This window comes from Perognathus longimembris, chromosome 13 (assembly GCF_023159225.1).
Source record: "Perognathus longimembris pacificus isolate PPM17 chromosome 13, ASM2315922v1, whole genome shotgun sequence".
In the NCBI taxonomy this organism is placed as follows: domain Eukaryota; kingdom Metazoa; phylum Chordata; class Mammalia; order Rodentia; family Heteromyidae; genus Perognathus; species Perognathus longimembris.
In genome coordinates this window covers 63676713-63702391 of record NC_063173.1, presented here as the reverse complement: position 1 = coordinate 63702391, position 25679 = coordinate 63676713, and the positions used below count along the sequence as shown (strand labels likewise).

At 47.4% G+C, this 25679-nt stretch overlaps 2 protein-coding genes across 8 annotated transcripts; one reads left to right on the top strand and one right to left on the bottom strand.

Moving 5' to 3' along the window:
• The first annotated feature begins 548 nt into the window (after positions 1-548).
• Ric8a (RIC8 guanine nucleotide exchange factor A) lies at positions 549-7027 on the top strand. 2 transcript variants are annotated; one of them, XM_048360988.1, is made up of 10 exons: positions 889-1073; positions 1357-1404; positions 1491-2081; positions 2422-2513; positions 2961-3111; positions 4636-4731; positions 4862-5006; positions 5081-5225; positions 5605-5724; positions 6143-7027. In XM_048360988.1, the coding sequence occupies exons 1-10, from the start codon at positions 990-992 to the stop codon at positions 6261-6263; spliced, it is 1593 nt and encodes a 530-aa protein (XP_048216945.1). In that variant the 5' UTR covers positions 889-989; the 3' UTR covers positions 6264-7027. The 2 variants fall into 2 exon arrangements, with proteins under 2 accessions (XP_048216947.1, XP_048216945.1); XM_048360990.1 differs by lacking the exon at positions 1357-1404 and having other exon boundaries at positions 549-1073; positions 1876-2081.
• A 780-nt stretch (positions 7028-7807) lies between these two features.
• On the bottom strand, positions 7808-25201 carry Sirt3 (sirtuin 3). Of its 6 annotated transcripts, XM_048360993.1 has the most exons (7): positions 25111-25201; positions 22606-22789; positions 22295-22527; positions 20747-20847; positions 11490-11651; positions 8779-8988; positions 7808-8259 (listed from the first exon to the last, which is right to left on the bottom strand). In XM_048360993.1, exons 1-7 carry the CDS (start codon positions 25163-25165, stop codon positions 8257-8259), a joined length of 948 nt encoding a protein of 315 aa, XP_048216950.1. In that variant the 5' UTR covers positions 25166-25201; the 3' UTR covers positions 7808-8256. The 6 variants fall into 6 exon arrangements, with proteins under 6 accessions (XP_048216950.1, XP_048216949.1, XP_048216952.1 ...); XM_048360992.1 differs by having other exon boundaries at positions 7808-8988; XM_048360995.1 differs by having other exon boundaries at positions 7808-8988; positions 22606-22797; positions 25111-25181.
• Between the last annotated feature and the right edge of the window lie 478 nt (positions 25202-25679).

Below are 25679 nucleotides of genomic sequence, written 5' to 3'. Positions count from 1 at the left end.
CAGGGCCTCCTTCCGGACTTGAGGAGGTCGGGTAAAGGCTGGACTCCCGCGGTTCCGAGCGCGGGCGGGAGGCTTAGGGAGGGACCGCTGGGGCCCCGGGGGCCCCGGGAGCCCCCGAACAGGGACCCAGGAGTTGGTCGGCGAACGGTTCGCAGAGCAGGTGGGCTGCATACATAATTACCTCGCACTCAGTGTAGTGCGTGTCATTTAATCCCCAGGACAGCCACCGAAGTGGGCACCTTCTTCACTTCTGCTGTGCGAAGGACACTGTTTAAACTAGACAGATATCGCAGGCTCGATCCCTTGCCTATCTCGTTACCCACCGTTGGCTTGCTGCTGCTGCTGCTTGGATCTTTTCCTGGCCCCCATATAGGTCGGTCTCTACAAAAATGGCACTTCCTCGGACCCTTTGGCAGCCACCAAGCGCTTTTTAAATTTTGCTTCTTGTTTGTTGTTGTTGTTTGTAAATAAGTACTTTGAGCGCCTCAAGTCGTCTGGCCGGTTTTTCCCGTCTTTTCCTCTGGGACGGGAATCTCCTAGAGGCAGGGACGGGCGTATAGCCTACAATGAGCATCCGTCCTACTCCTGCCTGGCCGACCAAGTGGTCCTGGAGCTGCAGAGTCCCCTGCCCTGGCTTCCCCGCGGCCCTATCCGCTGCGGCCGGAGGTTATCGGGGTGTGTGGATGAGTCTCCAGAGGCGAGGGCACAGCAGAGGGATCGCTGTTGGGCTGGCAGGAGACGCAGCCCCCAGGACCAGCTGGTGGCCTAGTGGGTCTGAGTCCCGGCCATGGCGGGCACCTCCAGGCCGCTCCCCCTTAAGCGGCTCGCGGAGGCCCCACCCACGTCCGGGTTCCTCCGGCCGCGGCACCGCGCACGTAGGGTCCCGGCATCCCTCGCGCCGGGCGCGGCTTCCGGGCCCGGGTGGAGCCGTCGGGCTTGTCTGCTGACTTTTTCCCAGCCAGAGTTCGGGGCGCGGCGTCTCGGGGGCGATGGATCCCCGGGCGGTTGCAGATGCTATGGAGACAGGAGAGGAAGGCGTGATTCTCGAAGCTCTGCGGTCGTACAACCGGGAGGTGAGTGGCACCGCGGCCGAGAGCGCGCGTGGAGGGACACCTTGTGCTCTCGCGCGGCCCTGGGCGAGTGGCAGGGGTTCCGGGGGAGCAATGGGGGCGCGGCAGGGGGCGATGCGGCCGGGGTAGGCTGCTGGTGGAGAAAGTTCCGGGGTGCTCCCCTCGGAGGACCGTGTGTGGGTGGCGAGTGTGGGCTGCCATCAGTTCCGAGCGGTGGCTGCTGTCCTCGCCGAGGAAGACAGGCCCGATCTATACGTAGACCTGAGCCCACCGGGTCTCTCTGCAGCACTCCCAGAGCTTCACCTTTGATGACGCCCAGCTGGAGGACCGGAAGGTGGGTGCCGTCTCAAGGGGTAACGGGGCAGGGAAGGAAGCCCCAGGAAGAGAGCGTGATGGAGCCACTCTTGTTCCTGTCCACAGAGACTCGCAAAGCTGCTGGTCTGCGTCCTGGAGCAGGGCTTGCCGCCCTCACACCGTGTCACCTGGCTGCAGACTGTCCGTATCCTTTCCCGGGACCGCGGCTGCCTGGAGCCGTTTGCCAGCCACCAGAGCATACATGCATTAGCTTGCTATGCTGACATATCTGCCTCTGAGAGGCCTATCCCAGAGTCCACAGACATGGGTGTCACACTTGAGGCCCTCAAGTGCCTGTGCAACCTCGTGCTCAGCAGCCCCGCGGCACAGATGGTGGCAGCAGAGGCCAACCTGGTGGTGAGGCTCACAGAGCGTGTGGGACTTTACCAAAAGATGAGCTTCCCCCATGATGTCCAGTTCTTTGACCTGCGGCTCCTCTTCCTGCTAACAGCGCTCCGCACTGATGTGCGCCAGCAGCTGTTTCAGGAGCTGCAGGGTGTGCGTCTGCTGACCAAGACGCTGGAGCTAACGCTAGGAGTGACCCCTGAAGTGAGGCCCCCCGAGTTCCTTCCTCCCCAAGAGACTGAGCGAGCAATGGAGATCCTCAAAGTGCTCTTCAATATCACCTTTGAGTCCATAAAGAGGGAAGTGGATGAGGTGAGTTATGGCCCGAAAACATAGGTGAGGGTCTACTCAGCTAGGCCATTTCATGGATTTGTCTCCCAGGATACCTTTAAGTTCCCAGCTGTAAAGTAGGGGAGGACAGGAGAAATGCCTATTTCCATGGTATGCTGTAACTTCATCCCATGGGCTCCACTAGTGTCCTCTGGAAAAAGCATTTGGCAATGAACTCAAGGACCTTTGGGGAAAGCAGCAATGGTTGTCTTAGCCCAGCCCTGGCCAAGGTCACCAAGTATGCACTTGGGAGGCCCTGGAGTACAGCAGCAGGAATAAGTGATGCTCCCTCTCATAAGAACCCCTTTCTGTCTTTGGTCAGGAAGATAATGCCCTTTACCAGTACCTGGGGACCCTTCTACGACACTGTGTGATGGTTGCTGCTGCTGGAGACCGCACAGAGGAGTTCCATGGGTGAGAGCAGGGCTTGTGCTTGGGAGGGGGCATACTCAAATACCTAGATGGTGGTGTCTATTCCTGCCTGTGGACCAGAACCACCTTGAGAGAGAGCCAAGGTTGTACAATAGTGTCTTAACTTTTTTCCAGGCAACCGGGCAATCTGTCTCTTTGTTCCTGTTTTTGGTGTCTCAGTGCCTGGGCTGGCCTAGGTTTCCAGAGATCCTGTGGTACCTCAGCCCAGATAGGTTGAGACAGATGGAGTGTGTGCAGAGGGTGGTGCCTCTCAGGAGCCCCCATCCCCCTACCTCTGAAACCAGTCCTTGCTCTTGACTGTGGTCCTTGATACTATTCTTCAAGCCCTTAAATGTTGATTTGCATCATGTATTCCTAAAAGAGGAACCTTCGAATTGTAACTGTGCTGAGGGACCAGCTCTGTCAAGGACTCTCTCCATCTTTCCCTAGGCACACAGTGAATCTCCTGGGGAACTTGCCCCTCAAGTGTTTAGACATCCTTCTCACCCTGGAGCTGCATGAGGGCTCCTTGGAGTTCATGGGAGTGAACATGGATGTGATCAGTGCACTCCTTGCTTTCCTAGAGAAGCGCCTGCACCAGGTAAACAGGGACTTACCTGGACATCCCCAGAGGTTCTGGCCCTGGCGTCCATACACAGTTATGGTCACTGCTTCTGTTTCTTTCTTTCTTTTTTTTTTTTTTTGCCAGTCCTGGGCCTTGGACTCAGGGCCTGAGCACTGTCCCTGGCTTCTTTTTGCTCAAGGCTAGCACTCTACCACTTGAGCCACAGCACCACTTCTGGCCATTTTATATATATGTGGTGCTGGGGAATCGAACCCAGGGTTTCATGTATACCAGGCAAGCACTCTTGCCACTAGGCCATATTCCCAGCTCCTGGTCACTGTTTCTGTACTGCTCACATTAGCATGTGGAGGTCATCTTGGTGGTCTGATTACCCAGCTGCCCCAAGCTCGGCCTTAGGGAAAGCTGTTAAATGTTGTGTGGTCTGGCCCAGACCTCCAGGCCAGACCCTGTCTCCCTCAACATGTGGACACCTGCATGTTTAAGTCCTCTCTGCTGTTGTTTGCCATAAGGAAACAAGTTTCTTGGGGCTTAGTGAGGTGCTTGTTATCTTTTAGATCTTTTTGTGGGTCCCTCCTGAATGGTCTTGAGAAGCCCCTAGTGCTTGCTTGTGACCTTCAGACTCCTAGTGTCTGTGCATGGTTAGCACAGCATGGTTAGGTTAGCAGCATCAGCTCTCCCTTGGGATCCTAAGGACGCTCAAAGAAGCTTCTGACTAGAGGTTCCCTCTCATTCACTGACATTAGTGAGGGAAAAGGCTGCAGACTGAGACTTGGTAAGTCTCTGAGAAGTATGTGGTGTGGGGCTGGGAATATGGTGCTTTCCTCGTATACATGAAGCCCTGGGTTCAATTCCTCAGCACCACATATATAGAAAAAGCCAGAAGGGGCGCTGTGGCTCAAGTAGTAGTGTGCTAACCTTGAGCAAAAAGAAGCCAGGGACAGTGCTTAGACCTCCTGAGTCCCAAGCCCCAGCACTGGCAAAAAAAAGCAAGTATGTGGTGTATCAGGAGTGGATGAGCCCACAACCTCTGCAGTAGAGATGCCTTCTGAGCTCAGAGGAGCTGGCTAATCCCCTTGGCTTTAGCCACTAGTCCCTATTGCTACAACTGCTGGTGTTGGACTCCAGAAAAATAACGAGGCTGGGCAGGGATAGGAACTCAGCTTGCTGTTTTACGAGGAAAGTTTCCAGGGTAAAGAGTCTGTTTTTTTCTCATTGCCACCATTTCCTAAGGATAGTGTGTATACCAGAAGTATGCTGACAGCTTCAAATGCTTTGTGTTTTACTCACACTCCTAGTTTATAATTGAGCAAGTTAAACTAAAAGCAATTGAATGGTTTGCCTCAGGTCACAAAGCTGTTAAGTAGGTGTCAGAGTTAGGTCCTGTTCCCATCCCTTTTGAAGCTGACAGACACCCACCACCAGCTCTGGCCCTCCACTGACTTCCTCCAGCATGGCCTCTTCACAAGCCTTCCTGCCAGGACGCACCATTGCCTGTGTGTGGCCTCCACCCCACCCCAGGGGTGACTGGCCCCTCTACAGACCCACAGGCTCAAGGAGAGTGTGGCTCCTGTACTGAGTGTGCTGACCGAGTGTGCCCGCATGCACCGTCCAGTCAGGAAGTTCCTGAAGGCCCAGGTACCCAGCAGAGAAGCTTGTGTTCGGGGGTGAGGAGGGTGTGTGGGGGGGGGGGTGGCAAGGTTTGGCTCAATTCTACGATAATCCTGGCTGCTCCAAGCCCTGGCCTTAGGGACAGCTGCCTTTCCAGGTGCTGCCCCCTCTTCGGGATGTAAGGACCCGACCTGAGGTGGGGGACCTGCTTCGGAACAAGCTTGTCCGCCTTATGACACACTTGGACACAGATGTGAAGCGAGTAGCTGCTGAGTTCCTCTTTGTCCTGTGCTCAGAGAGTGGTAAGGTGTGCCCAGTTTCCAAGTCTGCCCTACCCTAGCCACATGCACACACTGACTTCTGCCTTGGCCTGCAGTGCCCCGGTTCATCAAGTATACAGGCTATGGAAATGCTGCAGGCCTCTTGGCTGCCAGGGGCCTCATGGCAGGGGGCCGGCCCGAAGGTCAGTACTCAGAGGATGAGGACACAGACACCGATGAGTACAAGGAAGCCAAGTCCAGGTGTGTTCTAACTCACCATCAGACCTGTCGGGCCCTGTTTCTGCCCTCCCTGCCTAGACTCCTGTGGTGGGTAGGATGGGATGAGGAATGGGTAAGACTGTAGAATCAGCCACCTGTTCCTAGTGATGGAGGTCCTGATGACATCATGCTCAGGCGCATGGAGTAGGCTCTCTGGGGAACCAGGAGTTGCCTGAGACAGAGGCGATTAGTGTTCCTGGAAGTATCTTCTGAAGTAACCTCTCCCATCACCACCAAAAAGCTGGATTTCTTGTCAGACCAGGCCTGATGAGGAAGATGGGGACTCCACCTGCCCCAGATAGCGCCACTTGTCTTAGAAAGTACCTTAACACATGTCTCATGCTCATTCCCTGGGAAGCAGCATCAACCCAGTGACCGGGAGGGTGGAAGAGAAGCCTCCCAACCCTATGGAGGGCATGACAGAGGAGCAGAAGGAGCATGAGGCCATGAAGCTGGTGAACATGTTTGACAAGCTTTCCAGGTAGGGGGTGGTGGTGGTGGTGGTGGTGGTGGTGTGTGTGTGTGTGTTTGAAATGAAGGGCCTGTGGCTGGGAGAAGGGGGAATGGACTACCGTTTATGAACCCTAGGAAGTGGAGCCAGAGGAAGTAATGGGATCTTGGAAAGGCTGCATTAATTTTGTTTCAAATTACTACTTGCCATCTAAGAAATCCCACAGACAAGAAGGGAAGGAGGTCTTTATTGTACCCTTTATTACCAGTGATGAAAATAGGCCAAGAATATAGGGGACTTCCCAACATCTCAAATCTGTTCAATACTAAGATTTGGGCCAGATTAGCACAAGATTCCCTAGGCCCCAGTAGTAACCAGGGGTGAGCAAGCAGGCCTCTTGCCTGGCACTTGAGTCCCTTTGCCCAGCCCTGCTATACTTTCCCTGCAGGCACAGAGTCATCCAGCCCATGGGGATGAGTCCCCGGGGTCACCTGACATCCCTGCAGGACGCGATGTGTGAAACCATGGAGGAGCACCTCTCCTCAGACCCTGACTCTGACCCCGACTGACGACAGTGTGTCTCTGCCTCTTCCTGAACTGGTGCTGCTTCCAGAGACACCCTCAGTGCCACCTGGGGAAGCCACACACTCCTGTATCTGGGGACCCCTCCCCCCTTCTTTCTATTCTCCAAGTTCTGTCTTGTGATTTGCCTCTGGTTCAGTTTCTTGCCTAGGACTGTGATGGTCTTGTCCTGCTGTAAGTGGGGAAACCAGCTTTTCCACATGCAAAGGTATTTTCTGTCACATGTCAATGCAGAGGCTGCTGCAAGGCAGGGCTTCTTGGTCAGAGATGTCACAGACTAGTATGTGTGGGGAAGGGTGGTACTGAGCTGGGAACTCAAATGCAAAAACATCTGAGGTTTGTTGGCCTAGAGCTAATGTGTTGGGGGCATGTGATAGGTTTTATACAGGGGAAAGGGTCTGCTAGAACTGTATAGCTAGTGTTCAGTAACAGAGGAAGGCATGTGCTATTGTTCCTGCTTCCTCAACCCCTTGCTCCACTCAGCACCAGGGCTGTTGGCCTCTTCTGTACTTTCTGTCCTGGCTCAGCCACCCTATTGGTTGTGACAAATAGATCAACTCTACCCACTGATTTTAGACTAAAAACTCACATGAAAGAAAATGCCCTCGTGAAACTATAAACTGAAATCTTTGTACTTGAGGGGTATGGAATAAAGATGAGTTTGGGGCAGGACCATGTGTGTGAGTATCTGTGTAAAATAGTTAAACATGGTGATACTAAGTAAAAATATAAGCTAGTTTTATTCTCAGAATCTAACACTTTCTCCAGATGGCCACATCTTGTTAACTGAGGAGTAGGGTCACAGAACCACCTTCCACGGAATCTGTTAACTTCCCATCACCCCCTCACCCCCCCTTCCACAGGTACAACTTAGACAGAAGGTGCTTCTGTCCAGAAAATGGTCCTCATGGCACCAGGAAGGAGGGTGCACATATGGGTAGCAGATAAGGAGGTCAGGCATTAAGAGTTGTACCTGGGGGCTGGGAATATGGCCTAGTGGCAAGAGTGCTTGCCTCACATACATGAAGCCCTGGGTTCGATTCCCCAGCACCACATATATAGAAAACAGCCAGAAGTGGCGCTGTGGCTCAAGTGGCAGAGTGCTAACCTTGAGCAAAAAGAAGCTAGGGACAGTGCTCAGGCCCTGAGAGTTGTACCTGGGCCGTGCCAGGAAACAGGTCCTGTATACAACAGGAGTCCCAGTATGTGTCTGTACAAACTAGGGGTGGGGGGTAATGGTCTGAGAGCTGAGCCAGTAACATTTTCTAATGACTGGTGCCTGTGTCTTGTGTTTTAAGTTTTTAGTACCCTAACTAGACAACCTGGGGGGGGGGGTGTAAAAGGAAGGTTAGGAACTGCTTGGCAGTTGATGGGTGAGGCCTGCTCTGAAAGGCCTGGACCACTTTCACAATCCAAGAATCCAAGGTGAGTTCAGTCCTGCCTATTCCAAGAAAGGGACACCATGTTACAAAGTCAACTTTCCACCATGACATCAACATCAACACTTGCTGTACTAAGAAGACAAAAAGGATGATTGGTTTTGTATTGAATTTATTTCATGTGAGAAATTTACTGGTTAAAAATAACTACTGTAGAGATTGACATGCTAGACAACCCTAGTGCATTGCTAGGGTGCCAAAGGTGACAAGGCTCAGACCTGAGTCTTGGGACAGACATGCTGAACCGCCCTCCAGACAGCCTGGGTACAATAAAATACACCTGTTCCAGGATCCAGTAAGTCTTAGTTCGAGAGCCCCAGTAACAGACAGTGTTGTACGTTACAAGCTTCAGAAGAGTGAAGAATTAGACGAAGAAGACAGGCAAGTAAGCAGCTCTTTGTTGTCCATGTGTGTGATGTGAAACACACTCTACCCATGAAGAAATTCCAGCAGCAGCCTCAGATGTTCACTCCTGCTCAGGCTATATTCTGCTTTTGCCAAGATTTGTGAACCTGCCCAAGCCATCTTCAGGCACGCTGTCTCACTAGAAATGGGATGTGAATCTTTACTGTATGGTAGTTCCTCCTGTAGGATAAGCACTGCCCTATCTGTCCCATCCATCCAGCTGGTACAAAGATGAAAGAGTGCCAGTTAACTGCATGCTCATCCAGGCCTGCCTCAAACATCACTCAAGACAAGCAAAGTATAAAACAGAAGCTCTTGTCTTTGTAAACAAGAGATCCCAGCAGGCCTGGTAGAACAGGGTGGCCAAATGTAATGCCTTGTCCCAAAGGATTTTAAGAACTCTGTGCTGATGCCCACATGTACAAACAAAAATAGAATGCTTTGGAGAAGTAACCTTGAGTGGTAATTCTTAAGAAAAGCCTGTGAAAACACACCGCATCATATTATAAACCCCTGTGGTGCTAGGGAACAAGCCAAGTTCTGTCAGGCCACTCCCAAGATCCATAAATCTCCTTATGTACAGAAACTGGAATCAGGCTAGGAAAAGGCCTTCAAAGTCCAATCTGGTGGTCAAACCCCAGAGCTCAGTGGGCTATACCTTTCTAGTTTCCCGCTGAACAAGATCCTGAAGTTCTTCTGTCCAACCAAGAAGGTCCACCAGCTTTTCCACACTGTGAACCACATCCCCCAGCTGGGCAACATCCCTCCTACGAGGACGCCAAGCAAAGGGCCCCACCAGTTCTCGGTTGATAAGCAGTCGTGGCACTGAGCTTCGTACAGCCTCAGACAAACTGGCGAAAGGTTCCACCTGAAAAGTGGCCAAGGATGAGGAGCAGCATCAGTACCCACCTCATCACCCCATCAGTGTACCACCTGTCAGCTCAGGAGTATTCCACACCACTCCCATGGAGGCCTGAGAACAGAAGACCAGACACAGCACGGAGCCCTACCATGCATCACTTCCTGCCACCTGGCTGGATAACCATCCCCTCCTAGGCCTCCTTTCTTTTGAAACCCCCATATTCCCTGTCTCTGTCCATCTTGCCAATCTGCAAGCTGTACCACGAGCAGCTTCCATTCAGCTGCCTGCTGTAGCACAGCCTGGGCTCTGAGCACTTACCACACCTATCTTCCTAGCTGACAAAGGCACAGGGCCCCTGCCCTTGGCTGAGTCACTGTTCTGAAGAGGCCTACATTACCAGCATTGGCTTTCAAGCAACATCCTCTTTCAAGATAACACTAGAAGAAATAAAATAGATGATATCAAGTAAATGCTCAATTCTTGCCTTTCCTTAAAAGTTTCCAACAGATTATAGATCTAAATGTACAGAAAAGACTTCTGGCCAGATATTAGCTCTGTAAACACACATTAGCTCTGTAAACCTAGCCCTCTAATCCCAGGACTTTAAGAGATCGAATGGTGGGTTCAAGACTAGCCTGAACTAGAGGAAGATCCTGTCTCAAATACACTAAGAATGAAAATCCATGAGTTCATGCACAAAGAGAAGGGAATTTCTAGGTATGGTAACTGAAGTTAGACAAAGGTAAGTGACAGATTTGATTACTATTAATTAGTATCTACATAAACTATGTAATTTAAGAACATTTTAAACTTCCCATCACCACAGATGTGACTATTTTTAATTGGTTAGCTAATTTATAAATTAATTTGTAAACAAAGTTATATGATTGTGTGTGTGCAGGTACTGGGGCTTGAACTCAGGACTTCAAGCTCTTAGCTTTTTCACTCAAAGCTAGCATTCTACCACTTAAGCCATGCTACATAGCTGCATATGGTACTTTTACAAGTAGAAAAAAGCTGGGGAGGGCTGTTTTTATTTGACTTCAAAAATAAAGATGGATGGGGCTAGGAATATGGCCTAGTGGTAGGGTGTTTGCCTCATATGCATGAAGCCCTGGGTTCGATTCCTTAGCACCACATATATAGAAAGAGCTGGAAGTGGCACTGTGGCTCAAGTGGTAGAGTGCTAGCCTTGAGCAAAAAGAAGCCAGGGACAGTGCTCAGGCTCTGAGTTCAAGCCCTAAGACTGGCAAAAAAAACAAAAATAAAGATGGCTGCTGGCTAGCCTGGGCAATAAAGCTCAGACCACATACTGACTGCAGGCCTCTAAGACCTGGTCCTTAGCCCTTCCAAATGCCTTGCACAGTCTGTCCTCTGTCCCAGACCTACTGCAGATCTCTGCTGAGCTCCACCCTTCACTTCCAGCTCACACTGCCTCAAATCCCAGTGACAAAGGCTGAGCTCTGGGTGGTCCAAAACCCACATGCAGGAAATGCAGGCAATCCCCTGTAGTGTAGGAATTCATATCATCCCCCTAGTTGTACATCCAGACTTCCACAGGTATTAATCCCTGTAGGTCTATCTGTACCAGCCAGCACCATCAGACCTCACCTGCAAGGGCACAGCACCACCAGAGCCCTCTCAAAAGGAATAGAGCTGGCCTTCTCCATGCCTATCAGTGCATCTTGGCTCTGCTCTCGATGCTGGCCATAATGAGCCTCAATGGAAACTCTCAGCAACTTCATCTCTCTTGAAGGCACACATATACCTCACTGTCCCTCCTGACAAGGGACGCACAGACCTCCTTCAATGTGTGTCCATATTCACTTTGCAACCGTCCACCCAACCTGACTCATTGTCTGCTCTATTTTTCCCACAGTACACACTGTCCTCTAACAAACCTCTGTACTCATAACTTTATGTCTCACTTTGTCCAAAACACCAGTGAAACCTGGATTACTGTACACAGTAACAATGCCGAGCCTGTGAGCTGAACTTTTTCATGGTCTCACCTCTTGCTCTTATCACACCTTTTAGAAATTTCCTAGCAATCAGACCCATATGCAAATCAACTTCTTGAATACATCTAGTGGGTGTCACTTAGGCACCCCACAACCCTGTGCAACTCAACATCTCTCCAGATCATCCCTTACTGGCAAAGCCAACCCTGCAGACCGAGCATTACACTCCTCCCTCCCCAGGCTACGGGTCCACTCTTGTAGTGGCATCCAAGGTACAATGCCAGCCCTGGATCAACTGCAGGTTTGAGCCTACTCTAGCACAATATGGGCTTCCTAACCTGGTCTGGGAGACCTACCACACTGCTGCTCCTTCTCTTCCTCCCTTCCCGTACCCATTCACCCAACCCCTACCCACCTCCCAAAGGGCCAGTGAAGCATGAAATGCTTTGGATCCACTTACCTGCAAAGATGGCATCATTCACCATTACTCTGTGGTAACCCCTTAGTACCTACCTCCACCCACCACCCATCTCCACATTGACAAACCTCCAGAGAGGTACCAAGGATGAGCAGCAGATCTGCCAAGGGGAAATCAGCCAGGTGCAGCAAGAATCTCTGAGGCATCGGCTCCCCAAAGAACACAATGTCAGGCTTCACAACACCAGTGCAGACAGGGCAGCGGGGCACCCTATCTGCCATCACTTCAGCCTGGGGAGACAGAGGGCAAGACTAAAGAAGGTGCCTTGTAAGAGGAACAGGCAACTTTTCAAGAAAATCTCAAGTATGCACAAAAGCTGAGTTGTATAATGAACTGGCACGCATACAGCTTTAGCAATCATCAATATTTTGCTGAATGTTTCATATAAATGTCCTAAAGCATTTAAAATAAAATCCTAGATACCACATAGTTTCACCTACACATTGTCCCACAGGCTGCATGGCTAACCCTGAACCACATCTGAGGCAGCCCATGGTAATCCTGAACCGCACCCGAGGCAAGCCATGGTCCTCAAATAGTGCTCTGTGGGCATCTGGGCTATGGTGAGAAAGCATGAACCCGTTCCTGGTTTGAACTGAAGGGAGCAGGGCATTGCTTCAGTGTGGGAAGAAGGCATTTAGGGCATCTGTAACTCATTGGCTGGCACTGTCAGGAGTCACAACAGCTACCAAAGACCATTTCATTGTAGGACAAGATGAAATAGATGGTGACTATTAATATATCTTGGACCAATGTGCCAAGTGGAAAAAGAGGAAGTAGGAGGAAAACATCCAAACCAGGTGTTGCTGGCTCATGCCTCTAATCCTAGCTACTAGAGACTTAAGATCTGAGGATCCTGGTTCAAAAACAGCCAAGGAAGGAAATTCCATGAGACTCATCTCAAACTAACCACCAAAAAGTTAAAATGGAGCTGTGGTTTAAGTGGTAGAGCACTAGCCCCGAGCAAAAAAGCTCAGGGATAGCACCTAGGCCTGGAGTTCAAGCCCCAGTACACACACACACACACACACACACACACACACACACACACACACACACACACACAAACACACGAAGAAGACACTTACATTGTAAGACAAAGCTTTGTGACTAACATGATGTCAGCAGACTGAATCCTGCAAGAACAAGTAAAAACAAATGCCAAAAGAAAGATCCAACCTAGAATCTACAGTTTTTAAAAAAAACCCTGCATTATGTTCAAATTAAAAGGAAAAAAAAAAAAACAGCTAGACATCAGTAGCTCACCCCTGTAATCCTAGCCACTTAGGAGGCTGAGATCTCAGGATCACAGTTCAAAGCCAGCCTGGGCAGGAATGTCTGAGACTCTTCTCCATTAACCACCAAAAGGCCCAAAGTGGAGCTGTGGCTCAGTGGCAGTGCACCAGCCTTGAGCAAAAAAGCTCAGGGACAGCATCCAGGCCTGAGTTTAAGCCCCAAGACTGTCAAAAGAGATGCCAACTGGGACATTATCCCAGGAAGAAGCAGACACCCGCAGGAGAAAGCTTGTCCTGGTGTTGAGAGTCCATACACAGGCAGTTGGAAAAACTACAGATAAGAGAAGATGATGTCAGATCCTACATGTAGTCACTTTGTGCTTGCCTTTTCAAAATTAACCAGAGCTGAGAGATCAAAAGAAAATAGTTAATAAGCATGCCTATCCAATGTTCATACTTGTCTTTCTTTAACTGGCCAGGAACTTTTATCTATTAACTGCTATTTCTATTTATAGTGGGTCTCCCATCCATACTCCATAGTATTAAGGCCTTCTACCAGTTCCTTAACCAATCCAATACAGCCCCAGCTTCTCACTAGTTGTTCTTAACCAGTCTACCATGCTCTCCCCTACCCAGTCACCTGTGTTAGTCAGGCAGGAGTAGTCAAAGACATGACCCACAAACTGCAGGACCACCTGGAACACAGGAGACAGGAGGCCAAGTCATCCAATTTTTTATTTTTCCACCCTTCCTTCTGCCATTTGTGGGCCCAACTATCCTGATCATACTGGCAATGTTTGTAGGCCCCTGTGTTGTCAAATGTCTTTCTAATTTCCTCCAGGAACACGTGTAAACATTCACATCCCAATGGATGATCAAGTTTGTTGGGATTTTTTGTTTTTGTTTTCAGTGCCAGTCATGGGCTTGAACTCAGGGCGTAGGCACTGTCCCTGAACTTCTTTTGCTCAAGGCTAGCACTCTACCCCTTGAGCCACAGCGCCACTTACGGCTTTTTCTGCATATGTGGTACTGAGGAATTGAACCCAGAGCTTCATGCATGCTAAGCAAGCAATCTACCACTAAGCCACATTCCTAGCCCATGACCAAGTTCTTCATGTCCATGGACATGGACAAAAGAGACAGTGGAGGGGCTGGGAATATGGCCTATTGGCAAGAGTGCTTGCCTTGTATACACGAAGCCCTGGGTTCGATTCCTCAGCACCACATAGAAAAAGGTCAGAAGTGGCGCTATGGCTCAAGTGGCAGAGTGCTAGCCTTGAGCAAAAAGAAGCCAAGGACAGTGCTCAGGCCCTGAGTTCAAGCCCCAAGACTGGCAAAAAAAAAAAAAAAAGACACTGGATAAAGAGGAGCCCTGGCCACCACACAACCTTACTGAAACCAACAGCTAAATGTCACCCCTCATCAGCAGGAAGTAGCTTAAGAAGGATGACCATCAATCCTTTCTTAAACCTCCCCTTTTAGCCTTAGTCCAAGTTGCCTGTCTATGTAGAGACTGAATATAAAGGCTTGACCCCTGCTGTATGTATTTCCCCAAATCAAGCAAACCACCAGGGGCATGTTCACATGCTTAGCCACAGGCAGGTCATTCTAACCTAGGCCTAGCTGAAAGTTCCCTCACCCCAGGCAGAGCATTTCATTCTGGGCCTCGCCTTGGCCCCCAAGAGACCACAGCATGTTTTTAATTTTGTTTTCCTCATTAAGACCAATATAAGCCTGACCCCAACTCCAACTCCTCACACAACCTTCATCCCATGGAAAGGCTGCTTGCATCTCACTGCTATAATAAACAGTCCTCACCTGTTGAGATGGAGTCCAGCCTGTTCTTTTCTCCTCCATTTTCCTAACACATACTATATATGATTCCAACTCTATGACATTCTGGAAAAGGTAAAACCTGGAGGCAGTTAAAAAAAAAAAAAACGGGCTGGAAATATGGCCTAGTGATAAAATGCTTGCCTCACATACATGAAGCCCTGGGTTTGATTCCTCAGCACCACATATATAGAAAAAGCCAGAAGTGGTTTTGTGGCTCAAGTGATAGAGTGCTAGTCTTGAAAAAAAGAAACCAGGAACAGTGCTCAGGCCCTGAGTTCAACACCAGGACTGGCAAGAAAAAAATAAACAACTGGCTGACAGGATGGTGAGGGGCAGGAGGCATAAACAGGTAGAGTACAGAAGATTTTTAGGACAATGAAACTACTCTGTATGCTACTATCATATAATGGTGGATATACATCATTACACATCTGTTCAAACCCACAGACTACACATCATCAAGCATGAGCCCTAATGTAGTTTTTACTCTGGGTGATAATGATGTGTCAACATAGGTTCAGAGCACACCCCACTCTATTGGAGAATTTGAGAGAGGGGAGGCTGTTGCATGTATGGGGCAAGGAGTATATAGGAGTTGTCTATATTTTCTACTCAATCTTGAGTGTAAAACTCCAAGTCCACTGGGGGGGAAAATACTTTATCCATTCCTATGGTTTTGACAAGTGTTCCTCAAAGGTCACGTGTGGAGGGCCTTGGTCCCTATGGGTACTGCTGAAGGTGATGAAACTGTTAAGAGTTGTGCCTAGTTGGGTGCCAGCAGTTCACATCTATAATCCTTGCTACTCAGAAGGGTGAGCTCTCTGAGCTCTGAGCACTGAGGTTCAAAGCCAGCATGGGCAGACAAATCCAAGACATGTATCACCAATTAACCCACAAAAAAAGCTGGAAGTAGAATAGTGATCAAGTGGTAGCACATGAGCCTGGGCCAGTAGGGCCTAGTAGGAGGTCTGAGGTCTTTATGAGCAAGCCCTTAAAGAGGACAAATAGTGGGACCCCAGCTCAAGCAATGTTGTTTTACCACATGTCTCATCATCCTATATATTGCTTCACTGCCACAAGCCCAAAGCAACAGGGCCGGTAAGTAGATCGAGGAGAAGAACCTCTGAAAGTATGAGCCAAGATGTATACTTTCTCCTTGTAAAAGCTCAATATCTGGGGCTGGGAATATGGCCTAGTGGCAAGAGTGCTTGCCTCATATACATGAAGCCCTAGGTTCAATTCCTCAGCACCACATATATAGAAAATGGCCAGAAATGGCTCTGTGGCTCAAGTGGCAGAGTGCTAGCCTTGAGCAAAAAGGAACCAGGGACAGGGCTCAGGCCCTGAGTCCAAGCCCCAGGACTGGCAAAGAAAAAAAAAAAAAAAAAAGCTCATTATCTCAGATAATTGTTATGGTAACAGCTAACAAAAACATCCTAAAATTCACACTTTCTGATTTTGAAATTCTCTATAGGCTAGGGTAACCAGAGCAGTGTGTTACTGGCATAAAGACAGATAGATATATTGACCAGTGGAACAAAATAGAGAACCTAGAAATAAATCCTTTCATACCGGTCAAGGATCTATTTTTAAGGGTATCAAGACTATTTGGTGTGGTAAAGGATCCTTTCACCAGTAAGTGGTGCTAGAACTAGACATACATGTGGGGGGAAGGGGGAATGAAGTTTGTCATGGAAAAAACTCAAAATTGAGCAACACTATTTGTGTGCCATTAAGTGAAAGAACTAGCCTAGTAAATAGCCAGGTCTGTCTACAGCTGGACTATGGACAAAACTGTCTGTCCATGCCGTGACACATGCTGACCTTGTGAATGGCACCAATGTGAGGCTTCCAGAACCCATCCACCCCTGGGTTATGACACAGTCCAACCTCTACATAGTCATAATTCTGGAAAGATAGGACATGACACTAACAAGCTCTTAGCAAAATAAGGTAAGAAAATAGCCACCACTGGATGATATATTCTCAAGACTGCTTGAGATGTGTGTCTCTAGAAGCCCCAAATAATAAGCCTAGCTTATTCTCAACCAGGTTGATTTATCTCCGCAATAAGTTGGACCATATATACCACATAGGAATATATATGCCATATACAAAATTAACTCAAAATAGATCAATAATCTCAATGAAAGAGCTAAAATGTTAAGAGAAAAAAAAACACTCAGAAGAAAACATGGAAAAAGGCTTTGCAGCTTTTTGGTAATGACTTCTTCTCTACAATATCAAAAGCAAGTAACCAAAGCAAAATACTCTGGAATACACTGAAACGTTAAACCTCTGTGTGTAACAGACAGTATCAACAGTGTAAAAGGCAATTCTTGGAGGGAATGAAAATAGTAACAGATCATCTATATGACAATGTTCTAGTTTACAGAAGATTTTTTTTTAAAGCCTGAAACTCAACAAAACATAAAAATGGACATAAGATTTGGAAAAGCATTCTTCAAAGATATACTAAGGGTCAATAGACAAGTAAAATGCTGTTCGATATCCACATGCAATAAAATGAGGTTGGACCTCTAATTTGTACTATATAAAAATTAACTCAAAATAGATCAAAGACCTAAATTCAAGAGCTGAAAACTACAAAACTCTTAGAAGAAAACAGGGATAAAGCTTTATGAACATAAAATTAGCAATCTTATTTGTGGATATGATACCAAAAGCATAAACAATAAGAAAAAATAAACCTTTGTATATCAAAAGCCATTAACAATGGGGTTAACTCCTAGGCACTGCAAAGAAATAAAATTATAAAGCAAGTAAAAAAGGCAACCAACTTATACAATAAAAGAAACATATTTGCAAGTCATATATCTGATAAGGATCTAGTTTCTAGCATGCACAAAGACCTTTAACTCAAACTAAATAACAAGGTATCTCCATCTCTATTTAGACAAGTAATAAGTGAGCCATAGCCAGATGATCATTATCATTAGTCACTGAGGAAATGTACATCAAAACCAACATAGGCACCCTACTTTTTACCCATTAGGATCACCATAATCCAACAACAACAACAAAAATCTAAGTGTTGCAGCTTGAAGCCAGCCCAGACAAACGTATCTGTGAGACTCATTTCCAATTAAGTAGCAAAAAACTGGGAGGTGTGGATTAAGTGGTGGAGCACCAGCCTTGCACACACACACACACACACACACACACACACACACATACACACACACACACAGAGGAAAAGAGGGAAAATAGGTACCATCAAGGATCTTAAGTTCTTGGCCAACATGGACTACACAGTAAGACCTTTTCTCAAAAAGGCAACAAAGAAGGCAGGCGCTAGTGGCTCACACCTGCAATCCTAGCTACTCAGGAGGCTGAGATCTGAGGATCATGGTTCAAATCCGGCACAGGCAGGAAAGTCCATAAGACTCTAATCTCCAAGTAACCACCAGAAAACCAGAAGTGGCACTGTGCCTTAAGTAGTAGAGCGCTAGTCTTGAGCTGAAGAGCTCAGGGACAGAGCCCAAGCGCAGAGTTCAAGTCCTAGGACTGACAACAACAACAACAAAGGCAACAGGGGCTGGGAATATGGCATAGTGGCAAGAGTGCTTGCCTCATCTACATGAAGCCCTGGGTTCGATTTCCCCAGCACCATATATATAGAAAATGGCCAGAAGTGGCTCTGTGGCTCAAGTGGCAGAGTGCTAGCCTTGAGCAAAAAGAAGCCAGGGACAGTGCTCAGGCCCTTAGTCCAAGGCCCAGGACTGGCAAAAAAAAAAAAAAAGAAAAGGCAACAAAGAAATGGACACAGGACTAGGAGTGTGCCTTGATGGTAAAGCATGCATTTGCCTAAATTGAGCAAGGCCCTAGTTTGGATTTTCAGCACCACCAAAAAAAAAAAAAAAAATGTGTTGGCAAGGCTATGGAAAAACTGCCAGAAATTGCCAAATTACTGACCTCCAGGATGTATACTAGGTAGAAATGTAAAATGATAGTTACTAGGAAAAACAATGTGGTAATACACACAGAGAGACCGAGAGAGAGAGAGAGAGAGAGAGAGAGAGATAAAGGCAAGATGACTATAATTCCAACTACCCCAGGAGGTAGAGCTCAGGAGGATCAAGATTTGAAGCCAGTCCAGGCAAAACGCTAGCAAGACCCTCATCTTAAATCAATGAACCAAAGGTGATGTATACCTGTATCTCAACTACAAGAGAAGCAGGCCATACGTAGGAAGATCAAAGTTTGAGGCTGGTCCAGGTAAACATGAGACTAGGCCTACCTGAAAAATAACTAAAGCAAAAAATTGCTTAAGTGGTAGAGCGCCTACCTAATAAGCATAAGACCCTGAGTTCAAACCCTAGTCCTACCAGAAACAAAACAAAAAGTTAAACACAGAACAACCTTACAATGTAGCAATCCAACTCTAGGTATATTCCCCAAAAAACTAAAGGCAGGAATTCGAATATATTCAAATATACTTGCATAGCAGAACTATTCAGAAGGGTAAAAAGAAACAAAAACCCAAATATATATTAATGTATGAATTGCAGTCCATACAGCAGTGGGATTTTATTTAGCCATAAAAAGGAATGGAATACTGACACAAGCTACAACTGAATGTAACACTCAAATATTATGCCAAGTGAAAGAAACCAGTCACAAAAGGCCATACACTGTATGAGTCCATTTATATAAAATATCCAGAACAGAGAAAGCTACAGAAATTAACACAGAGGATGAAGACTGCCAAGGACTGTGGGTAAAAAAAGGGGTGACTAATTAATGTTTCTTTGGGGGTGTCTTGGAACTTGACAGAGGTGATCATTGCACACATTGCAAACGTACAAAGTACCAATGAATGGATAGTTTAAAACAGTTGTTTTATGAATTTCCCCTCAACAAAAAATCATATTATTATTTCTGAGTTTTATTTAAGAGTTTTCCACTCTATCCTAATATCCTACTTTAAGGAATCCATCCTAAATACATAAGGGTAGTCATAGGTATTTACTGCAAACTTTGCAAAGAAAAGTGATCACAGAAGGTTAAGATCTCATCACTGAAAAATGTTAATGTGTAGATGTGTGTGTGTGCACAGACAGTGTGTATGTCTATGTACACACACACTTCCATTTTTCTTTAAAGGCCTCAAACATTATACAGCAAATTGTTAAAGGCAAGCAGGAGGGACTGGTTAAGGGGAAATTCACTTTCCTTGAATATTTCTGTATTCTCAGTTTTTGTTTCCAATTTTGATCTTCCCACCATGCAACTTGGTGCTGGAAAGCACACCCAGGGACTTAGGCAAACCTGGAAAGTTCTCTACCACTGACCTATAGCCCCAGCCCTGCCTTAGTTTTTTAAAAGCATGTGGTACTTTTCTGAATAAAAAATAAAGCCAGGAGCCAGGGGCTCAAGCTTATAATCCTAGCTACGCAGGAGGCTGAGATCTGGGGGCCATGGTTAGAAGCCAGCTTGGGCAGGAAAGAATCTGAGACTTGTATTTCATATTAACCACCTAAAAGCTGAAAGTGGAGGTAGCTCAAATTGTAAAGTGCCAGCCTTTAGCAAAAAAGCTAAGCAAACAGTGACCAGCCACTGAGTTCAAGTCTCAGTACCAAACAAATACATATATATGTTTAATTATTGTTGTTCTATTCTCCTCTCAACACAACACTTTTTTGGGTTTGTTTTTTTTCTTGGGGGGGGGGGTGGTGGTGGTGGTGGTGGTGAGGCCTGAGGCCAGAATTCAGGATTTGTACTGTGTCTGAGCCTTTCTGCTCAAGGCTAGCATTCTACCACTTCAACCACACCTCCACTTCTAGCTCTTTGGTGGTTAATTGGAGGTAAGAGTCTCATAGACTTTCCTGCCTAGACTAGCTTCAAATCACAGATCTCAGGCTCCTGAGTTGCGAGGATGACAGCAATAAATCACTGGTACTAGCAATACACATTTTTAGCATAGCACTTACCACTTTCACAGCACCCCTCAAGAAATGAAGAAGGGGGGCTGGGAATATGGCGAGAGTGCTTGCCTCACATACATGAAGCCCTGGGTTCGAGTTCCCCAGCACCACATATATATAAAATGGCCAGAAGTGGTGCTGTGGCTCAAGTGACAGGGTGCTAGCCTTAAGCAAAAAGAAGCCAGGAACAGTGCTCAGGCCCTGAGTCCAAGCCCCAGGACTGGCCAAAAAAAGAAAAAAAAAAAGGAAAAAAAAGAAAAAGAAAAAAGAAATGAAGAAGGGAGCCTCATCAGTAGAAAAACTCACCCAGCAGTTCTCCCCTGGGAAGGACCTTCGACAGACTATGCAGGTAGCTGAGGCGAAAGTTCCATGAGCTTCAACCAGCTTTCCCGCAGGGATGCCAGATACTGAAATTGAAACCAAAGTTCAGTGTTAACAGGCTCTGAGACAGCTGTGCAAGTACAAGTTTGGGCTCAGCAAGCCTACATTTCAAGCAAACTGAATGGCTAATGAATAGACCAAAAAGTAACTTCTCAGCCAGGTATAGTGATGCACACCTCTGATACCAGGACTCACGAGTCTAAGGCAAGAGTCCCAGATCAGCCTGGACAAACAAAGCAAGACTTTGTCTCTAAGCAAAAATAGAAAGGGAAGAGATGGAGATTTCTCTCAAAAAGTATGTTATTGCTGTTTAGTTCTGAAGGGCTTGAGGCAGGGACCTGCAAGCAGCTTCCCACCAATGTCCTAACTGCAGTGCTAAAGCATTAGTCAGGAAAATCCACTTTCCTCCAAAGTCTGCTCTGATGCTCCTTGTGAGAAGAGATGGCTCCATGAGGCAAGCACTAAGGCCTCTGTGGTTCCTTCTCACAGGAAGTGTACTCCTGGCACAGCACTCAGATGACAGCACTTCTGCAAATTAGCAGAGCAGCTGCTGCTCACTAATGCACCAGTACTAATGCACCTTGGGCAAGACCCTAACAATGCTTCCCTAAGACAACTAGCCTGGCAAGCACACCCTGTGCATCACTGCTGTGACAAGCAATTTCACCAAGAAATCATCACAGACTGACCTAGACAACACTGAATAGAAGGCGATTCTTTTGTGTGATAACAGTTGCTTTAAATAACTGTGATGATCTATGTTTTAAAGTATATCTTGCAAAGATGCCCACTGATTTGCAGGTTGTTTCTAAATTAAATCAGGGGCAGGGGGTATGAATGAAATTCAGGAAGAACACAGACAAACAAGGATTGATGTGTTGTCAGTAATGAAAACTTAGGGAGAAGACATGAGGGTTCCTTGCAATGTTCTCTTTACTTCTGGTTACTTGACATATTTCTCTCTTTTTTTTTTTTTTTGCATATTTCTTTTCTTTCTTTTTTTGTGCCAGTCTGGGGGCTTGAACTCAGGGCTTGAGCACTTTTTTTTTGCTCAAAGCTAGCATTCTACCACTTGGGCCACAGCTCTATGTCTGGCTTTTTCATGGTTAAATAGAGTTAAGAGTCTCACAGACTTTCCTGCCCAAGCTGGCTTCAAACTCAATCCTCAGATCTCAGCCTCCTGAGTAGTGAGGATTACAGGCATGAGCCAGGTGGCTAACATATTTCTTAAAAGACAAAAAGGAGATCATCACACTAGATTCATAAGACAATGTCAATTTTAGTTCTTCCCCAAACTTACAGCCCAGTAATTATGTGGGAAAAGGGAGGCTCCCAATAGTAGTTTGGACACTGGGAGAATGCAAAGGCATATACAGCTAGCTTTAAACAATGTCAAGGATGAGGTATAAGCACTAGGCCCCAGCCCTACCTGAAAACAGGCATAGAATGTTCAAGGGGGGATGGAGGGCTCACCTCTCTCAAGCCCATCGATGTTTTGTGTATAGAGCCGCAGGAGCAGACCCTTGTCATGGAGCAGTCGGAGGAAGTAGTGAGTGACATTGGGCCTATAGTTCCCAGGGTACAGCTCCTTGGCCAAAGTGAAAAAGGGCTTGGGGTTGTGAAAGAAAAATTCAAGTTCAAAAATGGCCTCAGGATATGGGATGTTGTATTGCTGGAGGTTGCTGTAAAGGCCGCTCCCAGGAGATCTGTGGGATAAAAGGAAGAGGTCTAAACCTTCAGAAGAGTGGAGAAGTGGCATCAATGTCACTGGGGACTGAGTGTACCTGAAGTCTGGAATGCCACTGGGTGTGCTAATGCCAGCCCCAACCATGGCCACGACTCTCTGGCAGGCTCTGGCACGAATCATCTCAGCAATATCCTGAAGGGAAAGCTTCTCCTTCTCGTGGTTGCCTCCACTTCCAAAGAGGCCTGAAGCACCCACAGAAAGAGATATGGACCTTCTTCCACCTGTAGCACTGACAGCAAGAGCAAAGCAGAAAGGCAGCAGACAACACTCAGTCTCAAGCTAGCAAGAATGCATGTAATTCTACCCTTTCCATCATCTAGAATGGTCACTTTTCATGGGGCTGGGGATATAGCCTAGTGGCAAGAGTGCCTGCCTCGGATACACGAGGCCCTAGGTTCGATTCCCCAGCACCACATATACAGAAAACAGCCAGAAGCGGCGCTGTGGCTCAAGTGGCAGAGTGCTAGCCTTGAGCGGGAAGAAGCCAGGGACAGTGCTCAGGCCCTGAGTCCAAGGCCCAGGACTGGCCAAAAAAAAAAAAAAATAATAATAATAGAATGGTCACTTTTCCCAGACTCCCTAAAATAACTACTTTTCTCACCACAGACAACTACTAGCAGAGAGCAGTCTTGGATCAGAAATCAAAATTTACTTGGGGGCAAAAAGACTGGTTAATGGGGATTATGGAAATTAAATATGAAAAGCATACCACAGTTCACACCAAGGCCAAAACCACTTATGGGCCTAGGGGAATGTTCTCAGCTGAGAACATTAATGTACACAGGATATGACAGATATACAGTGACATTTGAAGGAAATTAAAACTTTCATACTTATGTATTATTGGGAGGAAAGCTAGGCTCTGGTGACTATTCCAGAAAGAAACATCCACACCTGACAGTTCCAAGTTTAGACTGCTACAACTGCCACTGAATAGGGGTAGTTGCCACAACTCAGCAGCCAAAGTCAGAAAGCAGGCAAGGCAGTGTGTATACCACAGCTCAGGGCTCTCCCTGCGTGGCTCTGGGATTCTTGGGACACCTTCAGAAACCAGGAACCAACGTTTGGAGTTTGAAATTCATCTTAGAGAGGAAAAGAGCACATAACACACAGCAAATAAGTCACAGGCTTTAACAAGGCCTTAGAATCTCAACATCTGGGAGAGTTAACAGAAGAAAACAAAAAAAAATACAATTAATAGTCTATGGCAGACCTTGAAAATACCCCCACTGAGGTCTGCAGCCAGAAAAACAGATAATGCTGCTTTATGCAGCTCTTTCTGGAAGACTTCCTGGGTCTACCCTGGAGCTTGACTCCTGGGCCCTCTTAACATCTAATTAAGTGCAACGCCTCTCCATTACCCTGGCAACCTGCCTTGAGTTGGGCCATGAGCATCTTTCTTATAACCTAAGGGCTGGCAACCACTGGTCTACTCTTTCATCAGATGTCCCTTGATGACTCTTTGGCAGTGTTTCTCTCTACATTACAGAGATCTCTCCCTTCTGAAGTGAAAAAAATTATGACACCCTCCTCAAATAAATGAATTGAAAGCTAAAGACATACAAACAGGCAACTAAGAGTATTTCCTTTGTTTGTCATGCATGGATGTCAGAAGATGCTAAAGGTACATCTTTAGACATAGGAGGACAATTCAGAATCTATGTTCTTGAGGATGATCCTAATAGTGTTTTCTCTTTTGTCTTTTGTATGAAGTATTTGCACACATCAATCTACTTTACATCCAGCCACCCTAGCCCTAAGCTCTCTGTACTATTAGCATCCTGTGGAATCCTTACAGTACTGTACATACCATTCCAGTGGCAGATTTAAACCCCTTTACTTGCTCTTCTGAATCTTTGTTTCAGCCAAACAAAACACCTCCCTGTCTGTGTATGCCTAAACCCTAGAGTTCCCAAATAGCACTTTCTCATCCAGCACATTCCTCAAAAAGCCCTTTCTCCACCCGAGAATTCCCAAACCTACCAGGGTCAATCAAGGTCAAGGTCAAATAGCACCCCCAAATGAACCCCAGGGAGAAATCGCTGGCTTTCATTTAAAGTCTGCTTTCCTGTTCTGGTTAGGGGGCCAGTCATTCTTTCCTCTGTGTATCTGCAGCACACAGCTGCCTTGGAGTCAAGGACAGGTCAGTCGGGGGGAAAAAATTAAGTGCAATTATTGTGCAGAAGAGAGTGATGCTTGCTGGGGGCAGTCTTAGCTGCACGACTTTTATGGAGAACAATTAAAACGTTAAACTTTAGTAGACTCAGCAGTCTACTCAGAATTCACCACAGCACTATTTGTAATAACCAGAAATCATAAACTACTTGGGCAGGGAAATGGTGAAATAAACTATGAAACATACACTGGAGTTCCAGAGGCTAGTATGAAGATTTCACTACGGAGCTCCTAGGAGGCACGCACCGGGCAAGTTCTCGCCGTCACAACTGCTTCCAGCCCCGCACTCATGGACGCTGCCCGCCCCGTAAACCCCGCGAACAGTACCGGTACCTCACACTTCCCAGGCCGGGCCCGACTCGCTCACCTCCCAGGCCCCACAATCGGAGCGCGAGGAGCGCCCGCTGACCCCGCAGCGCCATGATTTTCCAGGGTGCGTCAGCGCGCGGCGGGTCACGTGCTTCCAGGCGGGCCCGCCCTCGGGGCGTCACCTGCAGCCTGGACGCAGGGCCCGCCCCCGGGGGCGTCACGTGTGGACCGCACTAGGCCCCGCCCCCGGGGGGCTCGGCCGGGCCCGCACTCTCTCTAGTCCCTCCCGGCCCATTGACAGCGGACCTTTAGCACTGGAGGCCAACCCTAGAAGCTGCACCTTCTTCCAACTAAGATGGTGATAAGCGATGCTTTCAGACGGCTTACATCACTAGTCCTCGCGTGGGAAGGGACGAGTACCAGCCCCACACAGAGTGCCTCAGGGCTCTAGGCTGCGGCCACAGAGTCTTTGTTTTTTTCTTTTTGCCAGTCCTGGGGCGTGGACTCGGGACCTGAGCACTGTCCCTGGCTTCTCCATGCTCCAGGCTAGCACTCTGCCACTTGAGCCACAGCGCCCTTCTGGCCATTTTCTGTATATGTGGTGCTGGGGAACCGAACCCAGGGCTT

Coding starts and splice junctions, on each gene's coding strand:
- Ric8a (XM_048360988.1), top strand. CDS start 990: ATGGATCCCCGGGCGGTTGCAGATGCTATGGAGACAGGAGAGGAAGGC. Junction 3,112..4,635: donor TAGAGAAGCGCCTGCACCAG/GTAAACAGGGAC, acceptor GCCCCTCTACAG/ACCCACAGGCTCAAGGAGAG. Junction 5,226..5,604: donor TACAAGGAAGCCAAGTCCAG/GTGTGTTCTAAC, acceptor CCTGGGAAGCAG/CATCAACCCAGTGACCGGGA.
- Sirt3 (XM_048360992.1), bottom strand. CDS start 25,165: ATGGCGCTGCGGGGTCAGCGGGCGCTCCTCGCGCTCCGATTGTGGGGC. Junction 22,790..25,110: donor CCGATTGTGGGGCCTGGGAG/GTGAGCGAGTCG, acceptor TCAGTGCTACAG/GTGGAAGAAGGTCCATATCT. Junction 11,652..20,746: donor TCCCAGGGGAGAACTGCTGG/GTGAGTTTTTCT, acceptor CTGTCTCCCCAG/GCTGAAGTGATGGCAGATAG.